Below are 12,648 nucleotides of genomic sequence, written 5' to 3' on the forward strand. Positions count from 1 at the left end.
GGATAGTGAGGAGATGTTTGCTGTACGTGACAAAAAATGTTTTGGCCTAAAATCGCGTGACATCATTTAGAGCACCTTTAAATATGTGCACATGGTTTTTATCTTCAATCTTCTAAATGATTTGTGAAATAGAGTGGGTCTCATGTTGCAGCAAAACAGGGAATGTAATTTAAACGGCAAAACAGAAGTATTCTATTCAGTGATAAAGGCTATTTCATGACAATCATACAACCATCAATAGCTTTAAAAATAGCTATTTTGCACTGTCACAGCAACCAGTGAAAACAAACGAACGATAAGAGTTAAGAGCCCAACTAATGGAGACACCAATCACCATTGTGGTGACTTCAAAATGAAACAAACATGAGAGTTAAACTTCTGTTAATTCTCAAAAAGAATTTCTGTAGATGAATGACAGAGATAAAGTCAATCTGGTTAGTAATATGTGAAGCTGTAATGCTGTTTGTGGAGTTGTTTAATCCTCCTCTGCTGAGATCTGGAGAGATTTAAAGTCTTCTTTTATCTTCGGTTGATTTCATCTAAAGCTGTGGCTGAAGTCAGTTGTAGCTCTTCTGATTCTGATATTGTGGCTCAGATAAGGTCCATTTCTGGTTTATTTCTTTGCTCCTGGTTGACATGTGGCATTGCTATGGCCTTCTTGTGGCTCAGATCTGGCAAACAGGAGCGGTCGTCCAAGTGGCATCATTTCACACCACATGTGGCCCAAATCTTCATACCACACGTGGCAGATATGGGACAGTTTTGGGCCAGCACAAAGTTGCTTTCAGGGATGTATCATTTGTAACTCATTTATAGTTTTTTGAAATTAAATATATATGTTGATAATGATTAAACACTTAAGTTCCCCTTCAAAGGCAACATTTTAGGTAGTCTATATAAGGGGATGGATTGTGTGTGAGAGAGAGTCTGGTGATCACTCCAATACTACAATGATATAATTTAATGCATTTTTAAACCAATTCAAATGTTTAAGGTCCAAATCAATCAATCAATCAATCTATCTATCTATCTATCTATCTATCTATCTATCTATCTATCTATCTATCTATCTATCTATCTATCTATCTATCTATCTATCTATCTATCTATCTATCTATCTATCTATCTATCTATCTATCTATCTATCTATCTATCTATCTATCTATCTATCTATCTATCTATCTATCTATCTATCTATCTCTATATATATATATATATGAAGATTTTGGTTCCAAAACGCGATAAACGCCATTTTAAAAAAAAATTTAGTTTTCGCCAAAATCAGTATTGTATTTGGTCGGTATTGAAATGTCATTTATTAATTTTACGCCAAATGCGATATCCGTCGTGTTATTCTGTCATGTTTTCTCCCTTTCTTTCCAAAACGCGACAAACGCCAGTCTCCTTTCTCTGCAGAACGCAATATATCCTCTCTCAACCAAATCACAGCGCTCCATTCCACCCACTGTATACATTGAAGGCTTTTTTTTAAAAGCCGTTTTTAATACCAATGTACTCGGCAAATGTGTTTATTTAACCGACCGGTGGCGCCAGATACTCTTTAATCGGTAATGACAAATAATTTGATAAAGATACACATTGATATAAATGTGTGTGTGTGTGTAATATATATATATAGTCCAAATCTGTAACAGGACTTTCGGGCATAAACATGGAATCACTGAACTGTGTTCACTACGTCAACTGCATATGACAGCAGTTCAAATTGTTAAATAAAGTCTTTCTTTTTGTTTTGTTGTTGACCTCAAATGGTACAACAACGTTGCTGCTCATTTGTGGTTCAGAAACCCTTGAATTTCATCAGAAATATCTTAATTTGTGTTTCAAAGATGAACGAAGGTCTTATGGGTTTGGGAGGACTGGAGGTTGAGTACTTAATGAAAGAAATTTCATTTTTGGGTGAACTAACCCTTTAAGGCAGTTATCAAAGTTTGATAAAATGTTGGGTTTTTTTTCTAATAAAAGATGATACATTTTCGATTTGTTAAATTTAATCACCCTTTAGCAGATTTCAATATATTTGCAAGGTCGACAACATAGTGTTTGGCCATTTGAGACTGTATATGTGCAGATTCTGTCATCAATATTTTTTTTCAAGTAAATATATATTGAATTTCAGCATATAGTATATGTGTCTCATATACTATTAACTTGTATCACATTGTTTACATCTATCTATCTATCTATCTATCTATCTATCTATCTATCTATCTATCTATCTATCTATCTATCTATCTATCTATCTATCTATCTATCTATCTATCTATCTATCTATCTATCTATCTATCTATCTATCTATCTATCCATCTATCCATCTATCTAGTATGGTAGTCATCAGACCACACCAGAGGTTTAAAACCAAACTTTTTTTTTTTTAATACTAACAAAGAATCATCTCAACTACTTGTACATGGCTACCATGAATATTTGTACAAAAATGCAGTAAAAATATTGATTAATATATACAGATATGTCTCCTTAGTGTCGGCGGGCAGGACGCACATGTAGATGACAAGAACACCAATGGTCTTGCACGAGTATACACAATACAGATATTGTTTTCCAACATCAGTGACACTAACTCCAGATCAAAGACTTTAAGAACAGAGATATTAATCATGTCTTCATGAGTACATGAAAAAAAAAAAAAGAAGGAAATACAGTTACTGAATGATACTGCGTACAGTCATGTGAATAAGAAAGTGCAATACAGAACAATACAAAAATCTTAAATTACATGACAGTAAGGAAGGCTGGCAGCGTGTGAGACTGCGATAGATTTTTGTTGATTGTGAGAAGAGAATATGAGAAGAGCTGATTGGCCAAGCAGGCAATAATGAATTGGAAGGGAAAGTCCAAGGCAGTGGACGGTTGGTATCGGTTTTGTTATATTGCTCTCGTCCCATTTGTTTACACATTTATCATAATGACATATTCTGATCCTACTATGCTTCTTATTTTCAGAGAAGCGGACCAGAATGTGCACTGCTAACCTTATGAGCGCTAAATCAAATAAGGCTTGAGGCTGTGGTAGCAAAAGGAAACATCTGTGTGTCACGATGCAGACAGCCATGGCAAAAGAGAGCAGTAAGTACCCTGTTTCCAGAACAGCAAAGGAGTCACTGCTTCAACGGGATGGGTTATATTACTATCTACATTCTTTCAGGCTAATGGACACAAACAGATGACTGGCAAACCAACAGCATTTGGACCAAAGAACAATCCAATTAAACAGGAAACATGGTTAACAGATTAAGAAAGCTGCGGCTACCACCCTTAACAAGTTGTGAACACTGAACAACAGATGTTTAACCTTCTTAAATTTACAACATACTCATAAAATAATACTTCAGCGTAGGGTGTCAGTCAAGTATCACAGTAATGACACATCACAGTGTTGATATACTGTCCGGGATGGATGTCATTTATAGTCTTGGAAGAAATAATATAAACGTTACCATAACTAACTAATGCTTTTTTTGTGGTATGTTTGCCGACTACTCGGGCTGTATAGTGCTTTTGCGACACAAATCTACGGATATGGTTTGTGCATGCCTTCACGTTATGTACTTTGGATACATAAATCAGTTTTTGTTGTTGTTGTTCTTGTTAAATATTCCATGGATTGAATAAGATAGGTCGGCATCACCCTCATGACATTTGATGTTTGTTATCCATTGTGTAATAGCACTTGGAAGATCTGTCTCAATAGCATCATACATTTTTTTCTTTGAAATGAACTTTGAAGTCTCACAAACTACGAGGAAACCAATGGATTTGGACAACTACATTAAATTCTAAAAAACGAGTAACCATGCATAATACAGACTTCATTAAATGACATCTGATTGATGCCATAAAAACGAATGGGAGCTAACGGTTGGGGGGGGTTCTTTAAGGTTTCCGTCTTAAAAAGGACATTTGGGACCAAGCATTACCAAAAAAAAAAAAAAAGATTCATATTGAGGAAGCAACTGATATAGTGAAAGGTGCATGGTAAGAACAAAATTTCAGCTTATTGTTCAGAATAGCATCGTTTTACTGTAAGAACACTGTCGGCGAGACGTAGACAATTATACATAGCGGGAAATAAAAACGTATATTTTGCTACCAGAACATGCACTGGCCTGAAGGGAACTATTCTTGCAGTCTGCACAAGTGAACCGTTTGCCATTCTAGGATTATTTGACAGAAATTTGTTAGGCAGGATATATTTTTAAGGGTGCCACATGCAGCGCTGGTGTTTAGCCACATTTAGTGGCTAGCATGCCCTTATGAAGAATGTACTATTATTAATGGCTGGCTGGGTACAAATGGTACATAGTTGCTGTGCAAGAGCAAAGCCAAATGGCCAGCTATTAGCACATCTGACACTATCATGTGCCACGGCCCAGTAGCCAATCAGAAACATAGGTGAGAGCAGGAACAGGTACATGCTGCCTCTAACTGGTGATCAGATGATATTACAACAGAGTCAGATTGGGAAAGAGGGACAGAGAGCAGCCATATTTAACACAGAGTATTGCCAATATGAAAAAAAGGAAAAAAAATTGTGTGACAGCACATTGAGGATTGTATACATGTGTGTGCTGAACGAGAATCACAGATCAGAGTCCCTCAGACCCTGGTTGTGTTTAACAAGGTTCTGAAGGAGGGTGGCAGAGGTCCTGTGAAGGAGATGGTGGAGGGGTCAAATCCTCCTGACTCTGTGTGGAGCTGTAGAGTTCAGTGCGAGACTGGCAGGTCTGGGCGTCGGGTCTGGATGATTTTTGGTTTAGGGTTGTTCTTTGATTCCTCTTCCTCATCCGTGTCACTGTCACAGACGTGGACCACCACGCTGGGCGTAGACTCCGTGCCTGCATGTAGCTCAAACTTCTCACCTGTGTGCGTGAAGAAGAGAAGAATCGGTCAGCTTGAGAGATTCTGAACCTAATATGCTATGGCTAGGGCTGGCTGATATATAGAATAATATTTATGTGTTGATTATGCTGGCGATTAAAAACTTAAAGGAACACTCCACTTTTTTTGAAAATAGGCTCATTTTCCAACTCCCCTAGAGTTAACAGTTGAGTTTTACCGTTTTCAAATCCATTCAGCCGATCTCCGGGTCTGGCGGTACCACTTTTAGCATAGCTTAGCATAGTTCATTGAATCTGATTAGACCGTTAGCATCGCGCTTAAAAATGACCAAAGAGTTTTGATATTTTTCCTATTTAAAACTTGACTCTTCTGTAGTTAAATCGTGTACTAAGACCGACGGAAAATAAAAAGTTGCGATTTTCTAGGCTGATATGGCTAGGAACTATACTCTCATTCAGGCGTAATAATCAAGGAACTTTGCTGCCGTATCATGAACGAACGAACCTCACTGGTTCTCACATGCGTCAAGCAAACATGCTTGAGCTTCCATTTACAATAACTGATGTGTGAGTTGATGAATGTTTATATGTTAATAAAAGCCTAAATTCAATCTGTTCATCATATAAAGCGATCGAGTCTCTTTCGAAAATGTGGACTAAACCACTCAATTCATATGGACTAGTTTTATGATCTCATTATGAGCTTTTAGAAGCAAAGTGGCAGTTGCATAGCTGTCTATGGAGGGACAGAAAGCTCTCAGATTTAATCAAAAAATCTTAATTTGTGTTCTGAAGATGAACGAAAGTCTTACAGGTTTGGAACAACATGAGGGTGAGAAATTAATGACAGAATTTTCATTTTTTGGGTGAATGAATCATTTAAGAGAGAGCTATTGTGTGTTATTAACTTTTTGGCTTTGCAAGTAAGATTTGGTAAGTTTGATTAATATCAGTTAATCAGTTCAAACTGTCATCAATTCAAAACTGATGTTTGTGAACACTTTTTTATATAAATTAAATTTTTGTATACTACCATTCAAAAGTTTTTTTATGTTTCTGATATAAATCTGACCCATTTTGAAAGGTATTGTTAATATATATTGCTGTTTATTATTATTTGATGTTTAAATGGAAATTGTTCATTTTAATTGGTGGAAAAGGGTAACTTTTAAACATTTTTGCATTAAACATTTTTTTTTAAATGGCTGTTTGATCAAACTAAATTTTCTTTTTTAAAAGAAATTAAACAGATCTTTATCTAATATTGTCAAAAGTCTTATAACAAAAGAACGTTTTTTTGTACATAAAATGCTTATGCTGCATTACATGCAACATCCTTTTTGGATCCCCAGTTTCACCCTGTGAAGGTAGGCCTATATGATGTCACATGGTAATGGTTAATGGTAATCAATAACATTTTGTTTAGCAAACATTTACAGAGATAGATGTGCATTTTTACTTGGTCATCTGAAAAACAAATGTGAGCATTGCCATTTTGTCTGCAATATTAAATGATTATTAAGTGAGTTCAGACTTCTGAATGCACTCTAAAAACTAATTCAGGGGACCTTTAGTCATTACTTAAATATATATATATATATATATATATATATTGTTGTGTAATAAAAATGCTGTTAGACTTTTTACTTGTTATTTTATTGAGCTTGGATGACACACAAATTATGCCTATTGATTCGATATACTATCACGACTTGTCATAGTTTAACATTTTCAGTTAATCAAAAATGTATTTAATTTTAAGTTCTGTTAATGTAAAATACAATCTGATGACGTGTAAACGTGTTTCATTGTTTTGAGTTGTATGAACACTTCTTTTAATTTAGACGAAGTTAAGTGAAACCTGGCTGGGATTTATATTTCCCATCATGCTTTGCCCATGGCACTTGAAAGGGAGAGTAAATGCTAAAATTAAGTGTTATAAAATGTTTTTTGCACAAGATTAATGGTAAGGGAGATTTAGCAGTAATTAGTGTTTTGTTATGTTAATTTAGAAGAGTTTCTGTTAATGTGGGATTTACCATCATGGTGACAAGCGGTGCTTGGTAAGTTCATGTCACTTAGAAATGCGATTTAGGACAATTTATTGTGTCCAAAAAGCACCTTCACCTTACTTAAAACATTATGTTGGATCAACTTAAATAGTTGTAGTCATGTTGACAAAAGTTCATGTTACTTAGAAATGTGTTTTTATTGTGGCAAAAAACATCTTCACTTTACTTAAAACTATGTTGGATCAACTCAAAATATTGTTTTGAATTAATGTAATTCTCCCAATTCTAGTGGAAAACGTTAACATATTTTTTTTTGTTGAACCAATGTTTTATTTTTTTATTCCATGGAATGCAGCATTAGTTATTTCGGTAACACTTTACAATGCGGTTCATTTGTTAAACATTAGTTAATGGATTAACTAACATGAACTAACAATGAGCAATACATTTGTTACTGTATTTACTAATCTTCGTTAGTGTTAGTTAATGAGAATACAGTTGTTCATTCTTTGTTCATGTTAGTTCACAGTGATTTAACTAATGTTAACAAGCTTTTAATAATGTATTAGTAAATGTTGCAATTAACATTAACAAAGATTAATAAATGCTGTATAAGTGCCGTTCATTATTAGTTCATGTTAACTAATGTAGTTAACTAATGAACCATATTGTAAAGTGTTACCGTTATTTCTCCTGCAATGCTAACAATCAGACCTAGAGTGCGCTCTCTCTCCGTCCATTTCTCTCAATGTTAGAATCTATGGTTAGAATAGTGAAAAGATATTTTAGGCTGGCTGTAACTGCGGTTTTTCCAGAGAAAAACTGCAATTATCCATAGCATTACACATACATAATGCTCAGGGGAACAGTGTTCTATATCCAATAATAAAAATCCTTGTAACACAACCAAAATGGAGATCTCTTCACTTAGAAATCCACAGAGCCCGTCAGTCAGAGCAGTCTGGGGGGGTTTCCACACTTCAGGTAATTAAAACTAGAACCGCACACGTTCACAAGAGATAAGCAGCCTTTCTACATCTCTCCATCCCTGTTGCACGAGGGCCGGATGAGGGTAAATATTTGTAATGTGTTAGACGAGCTGAATCAAAGTTGACCGCTGTGCCTTTGGGTGGCATGAGTGTGCAGTGTATTGTGGTCACCCAGAGGATACAGCACACTCCAAAGGCCCTCTAATCTTATGCTTTTCCAGAAGTCCCTGGCTTACATTGTCTGTTCCTTTTTTTCCTTACGTTTTTATATCCTATGCGCTGGTATTTTCAAAGTTTTTATCTTCCCACCGTTTTGACCTAATTCCTCTATCTGTTACGCATCTTATGTTTTATTCATACAAAACGCACTCGTTCAAACAATTCCTCAGCTATGTTCCTACAAATTTACAATCGCATTCCTCTTCTCCTGCACAGCCTCCTGAGGGCTCCGCTTCTCTCAGAAACCTGGGCATGACGTCAATGCTGCATATTGACGTCAAGGGTCAGACAGTCGAAGACAGAAAGAGCGAGCAATCAAGCTCATTACAGCAGAGATGAAACTTTAAAGTCTTCCTAGACCATTAGAAAGCCCACAAGGGGATAAAAACCATAAGGTTGTGTGGTGTTAGTGGTAATGTTACTTAGCTGTTCCTCATAAAGCAGGAGGAGATGCTAAAAATGAGTCTTTATTGAATCAGCAGTGATATCATTGGCATGCAGAGCACATCTCTCCAGCTCTATCCTTCGATTCATGGGCGCCACTCATCAAGAGCTGTACATGACAGGCGTGTATTAGCGAAGAACCACCAGCTGAGAAGGAGAGAGGTGGTGAGCGAGTGTGGCCAGATGGATTTCGTCTGGTTAGTGTAGGTTCAGTGGGCCGGCACAGGGAAACGGTGCAGGGTATTTTTAGAGCATTCTCTGGAAAGAGGGGCAAAACACTTCACTTCCCTCCATCCTTTTAAAGTCCTCCTCTCCAAAAACACAAATGACAATTTCTGCATTCCTTAGCAACATCCCAAAAATAACCCCCCTATTCTGATTGAAAAAATTAACCCTTTATAGTGAGACCACCATACAAGCAGGAGCATACAAGGAAACAGAACCAATCTGATAATCACAGCTGCAGACTGAATAACAGCCAGTGAATGGATAATGACTCGCACAAATTGCTGTGTATTTGGTGTCAGCCATCTGCCACTGTGATTGAAAATACCCTCAAATAAATAGTAAAAAGCGAGGAGCCATGCTGTAGAGTACTTTGATCCATTGACATTATGCTTGTTTCAAACCTCTACAGTGGCACTATAACCTTTCAGAGTGCTGGTTAGTCCGTCTGGGTTTTTACACGGTTTGATCAGCAGTGTTAGCAATTTGAGCTTTTGTGGCAGTACTCCTTTGAACACATTTCAAAGCTGTATTTGTATTTAATGATTATGATCAAATAGGAATTAATCCTGAACATATACTTCTGTACAAAAGTTTGGGGTCAGTATTTTTTGTTTTTGGAAGAAGACTCTTAAGCTCACCAAGGATACATTTATTTAATCAAAAATACTGTAAAACAGTAATATTGAGAAATGTTATTACCGTTGAAAGAAACTGTTTTGTATTTTGATATATTTTAAAATGTAATTTATTCCTGTGATGGCAACGCTGAATTTTCAGGAGCCATTACTCCTGTCTTACAAGTAACATTTATTATTATTATTATCATGGTTAAAAATAATTGTGCTGCTTAATATTTTTGTGGAAATGAGGATGCAACTATGAATATACAGATCAAAAGAACAACATTTACTTGAAATAGAAATCTTTTGTTACATTATAAATGACTTTACTGTCATTCAAAAGAATGCATCCTCAAAGTATTTCTTTCTGTCAAAAAGAAAAAAAATTAGTTTGAGTTTGACCCCAGACTCTGCAGTAAAACGAACCACAACAAATGCTGTAAAAAGTGTGTTGTTCATTGTTAGTTCATCATACTTAATGCATTATTTTTTTTTTAATTATTACAATTATTATTACTTTAAAAGCATAAAGTGAATATTTTTGAATGAATATCTGCTGCCTTTTAAATAGACATATGTCACATAGTTTGAGCTCTGAATCCAGATCAAATATAAATCAGATCTGGTTCATAGGTGTTCCATTTAAAGGGATCATGAACATTTACAGTATATAAACCCACGTAGAAGGCGAAGTTCTCGTGACCTTGCACAACATTCCCTAAAAGTCCTCTAAAGGTGATGAAAATTCAGAACCTTTACAGAAAATTATTCATGTTATGAAAGCGCTGCAGTTCAAGGTTCCTTATACACTGTAAAAAATTACTGTGATTTTAACAGTAAAAGACTGTAAAAATGCTGCGGTGAAAAACTGTTAATTGGTTTACAGAAAGTTTCCGTACTATATACGGTGAATAACTGTAATAGATCTAACGGTACATTTAATGTAACGATAAATAACAATTCATTGTAAAATTTAAAGTGAAAAAACGTAAATTGACTTTCCCACAATTCCCCGCGTGACACTTCACATTTGATATATTTTTGTTGAAATAACTCTTTCTTCTTAGTTTTTCTCATTTTTTTCTAATCAGTTATGTACATTAGGGTTTTATGTTACATCTAATGTTGTTAAATTAATGTTTATTGCATTTTTAAAATTTCATGCATGTTACCATGATGCTGTTTAGTGTGTGTGTGAATGACACTTTGTGCACCTTCTATATGTTAGTATTGTCCTTCTCAGCTTGTGGAAAAGCTTGTGATGAACTTTGATTCATCATGTGACTCTTTATCACCACTGTGTTTGGTGACTGTCAGTGTATTATAAAGGTACAAAACAGATATTAGTACTTCATTAGGTTGGTAAATATAACATATTTCATTAACTGATATAATGTTATTTACCCTAAATTTTACTGGGATTTTTTTTACAGTGTACTGAAATCCAGTGTTAAATATACATATTTAAAATGTAAAATTCACATGTAACTCCGTAAGTATGTTTACGGTTTGATGTCATTTTTAAAGTTTTGTTCTGGTAACCACAGCTGCCGGTATTTTTTCGTAGAAACAACGGGATTTTTTTTACAGTGTTCTGGGAACGTTACTAGGTGACAGGTTACCCCGCTAGAAAGTTTACGTTCCCATAACATTCTCAGAACGTCCCCACTGGTGTTAAGGATGTTGTTTAATAACGTTCTCAGAACGTTCAGAGAAGCTCACGATGTGGAGTTCTTTTAAGGATTGGGGAACGTTATTTGGTGGACCTTCAGGGAACATTCAGGATGTTCTGGGAATGTTTAGGGGACTATTACTATAGGACGTTCTGTTAACTTCCCAAATGTCCTCTTTGTAACGTTCTCGGGCGACCATAAAATAACCAAAAAAGAACGTCCCCCTAAACTCATATCGGGAACGTTATTAAATGACCAACAGGGGACCGTGTGGGAATGTTCAGTTAATGTCCCAAATGTCCTCTTTGTAACGTTCTTTTTTTGACCATAAAATAACCAAAAGAGAACGTCCCCCTAAAGTCATAAAGAACCTTGAACTGCAGCACTTTCATTACCAAAAGAGGAAAAGGTTCAGAATGTGTCACCTTTAGCGAAATTTTAGGCAACGTTGCGCAAGGTCATGAGAACGTCTCCTTCTAAATGGGTTTATAGAAAATAATAAAGCTTGAAGTCACCATTATGAAGGTGAGCGTTTGCTTAAGATGGACTCTTTTTAATATTATTTTCTCTGGCTTCTTTAAATGTATTTTCAAAACGTGATTGTTACAGCAAAATCTCCAATAGAAATTCTGATCAGATGAGTTGGGTTATTTAGTGTTGGTGATTCAATCATCATGGAGTGTCCTGATTCAGTGATCCTCTCCAGAGACTAAACTCTGAGTGTATTAACTGTTAGTCTTGCATTAATTAACTTTTTATTTTTTATTCATTATACAGACAGAGTTTTGAGCAGTGTCTTTTAGACTCACAAAGACATCATGAATCAGCGTATGAACCTCAACAATGGTGACAATAAATTAAAATCTTTTTTTGTGACTAGCTTGTTTTGTGATGCTCAGAGTTAATCTGTTTATCTGAAAATTGTTGAGGTTGAGATCAGTGGATAATATAATGAAATCATTAACAATGAGCAACATTTGATACAATTTTTTTTTGTAACACACTGTCACAATAATTGGAGAATTATTCAAGTTAAAATGTCAAGGGTCAGGAGCCCAACTAAAGCAAGCGCTTACCTCTGTAACGGTGACATTTATAACTTTTGATAAAACATCAACATCACATTAAGAAAATTTGTATGAAAGAAATAAAGTCAGACTGGTTTGTAATAAGTGAGGATGCAGAGATCTAGAGAGATCTGTTAGTGTTTAATGTTTCTGTTATCTAAGTTTGTGCTGGAGAGTAGAGCCTGTGCTTCAGTCAGTGATGATCCAGAAACACTGATGTTTATTTGAAGGCTGTAGTAACTGTGCAGTTGTGTAGTTTCCGAATAAAATATGGTTTCCTTAAACGTTCAGGATCGTCTTGAATGTTCTGTGAAGGTCCGCCAAATAACGTCCCCCAAACCTTAAAAGAACTCCACATCGTGACCGTCTCTGAACGTACTGGGAATGTTACTAGACAACGTTCTTAACACCAGTGGGGACGTTCTGAGAATGTTCTGGGAATGTAAAATTTCTAGCGGGGTATGAATATATACATTTTATAATGTTCTCTGAGGTCCACTTATAATGTTATCAACA

The 12,648-nt window shown here is 35.6% G+C and overlaps 1 protein-coding gene across 4 annotated transcripts in view; it reads right to left on the reverse strand.

Moving 5' to 3' along the window:
• Window positions 1-2,082: 2,082 nt before the first annotated feature.
• rcan2 (regulator of calcineurin 2) overlaps window positions 2,083-12,648 on the reverse strand; it is a 95,688-nt gene continuing 85,122 nt past the window's right edge. For 3 of the 4 annotated variants that reach the window (XM_067384237.1, XM_067384240.1, XM_067384239.1), the window contains exon 5: window positions 2,083-4,901. In XM_067384237.1, coding sequence (XP_067240338.1) covers window positions 4,747-4,901 — 155 coding nt within the window. In that variant the 3' untranslated portion in view covers window positions 2,083-4,746. The remainder of the gene's footprint in view (window positions 4,902-12,648) is intronic. The other variant, XM_067384241.1, reaches the window with a different exon arrangement.

Source organism: Chanodichthys erythropterus, chromosome 4 (genome assembly GCF_024489055.1).
Source record: "Chanodichthys erythropterus isolate Z2021 chromosome 4, ASM2448905v1, whole genome shotgun sequence".
NCBI classification, from domain to species: Eukaryota; Metazoa; Chordata; class Actinopteri; order Cypriniformes; family Xenocyprididae; genus Chanodichthys; species Chanodichthys erythropterus.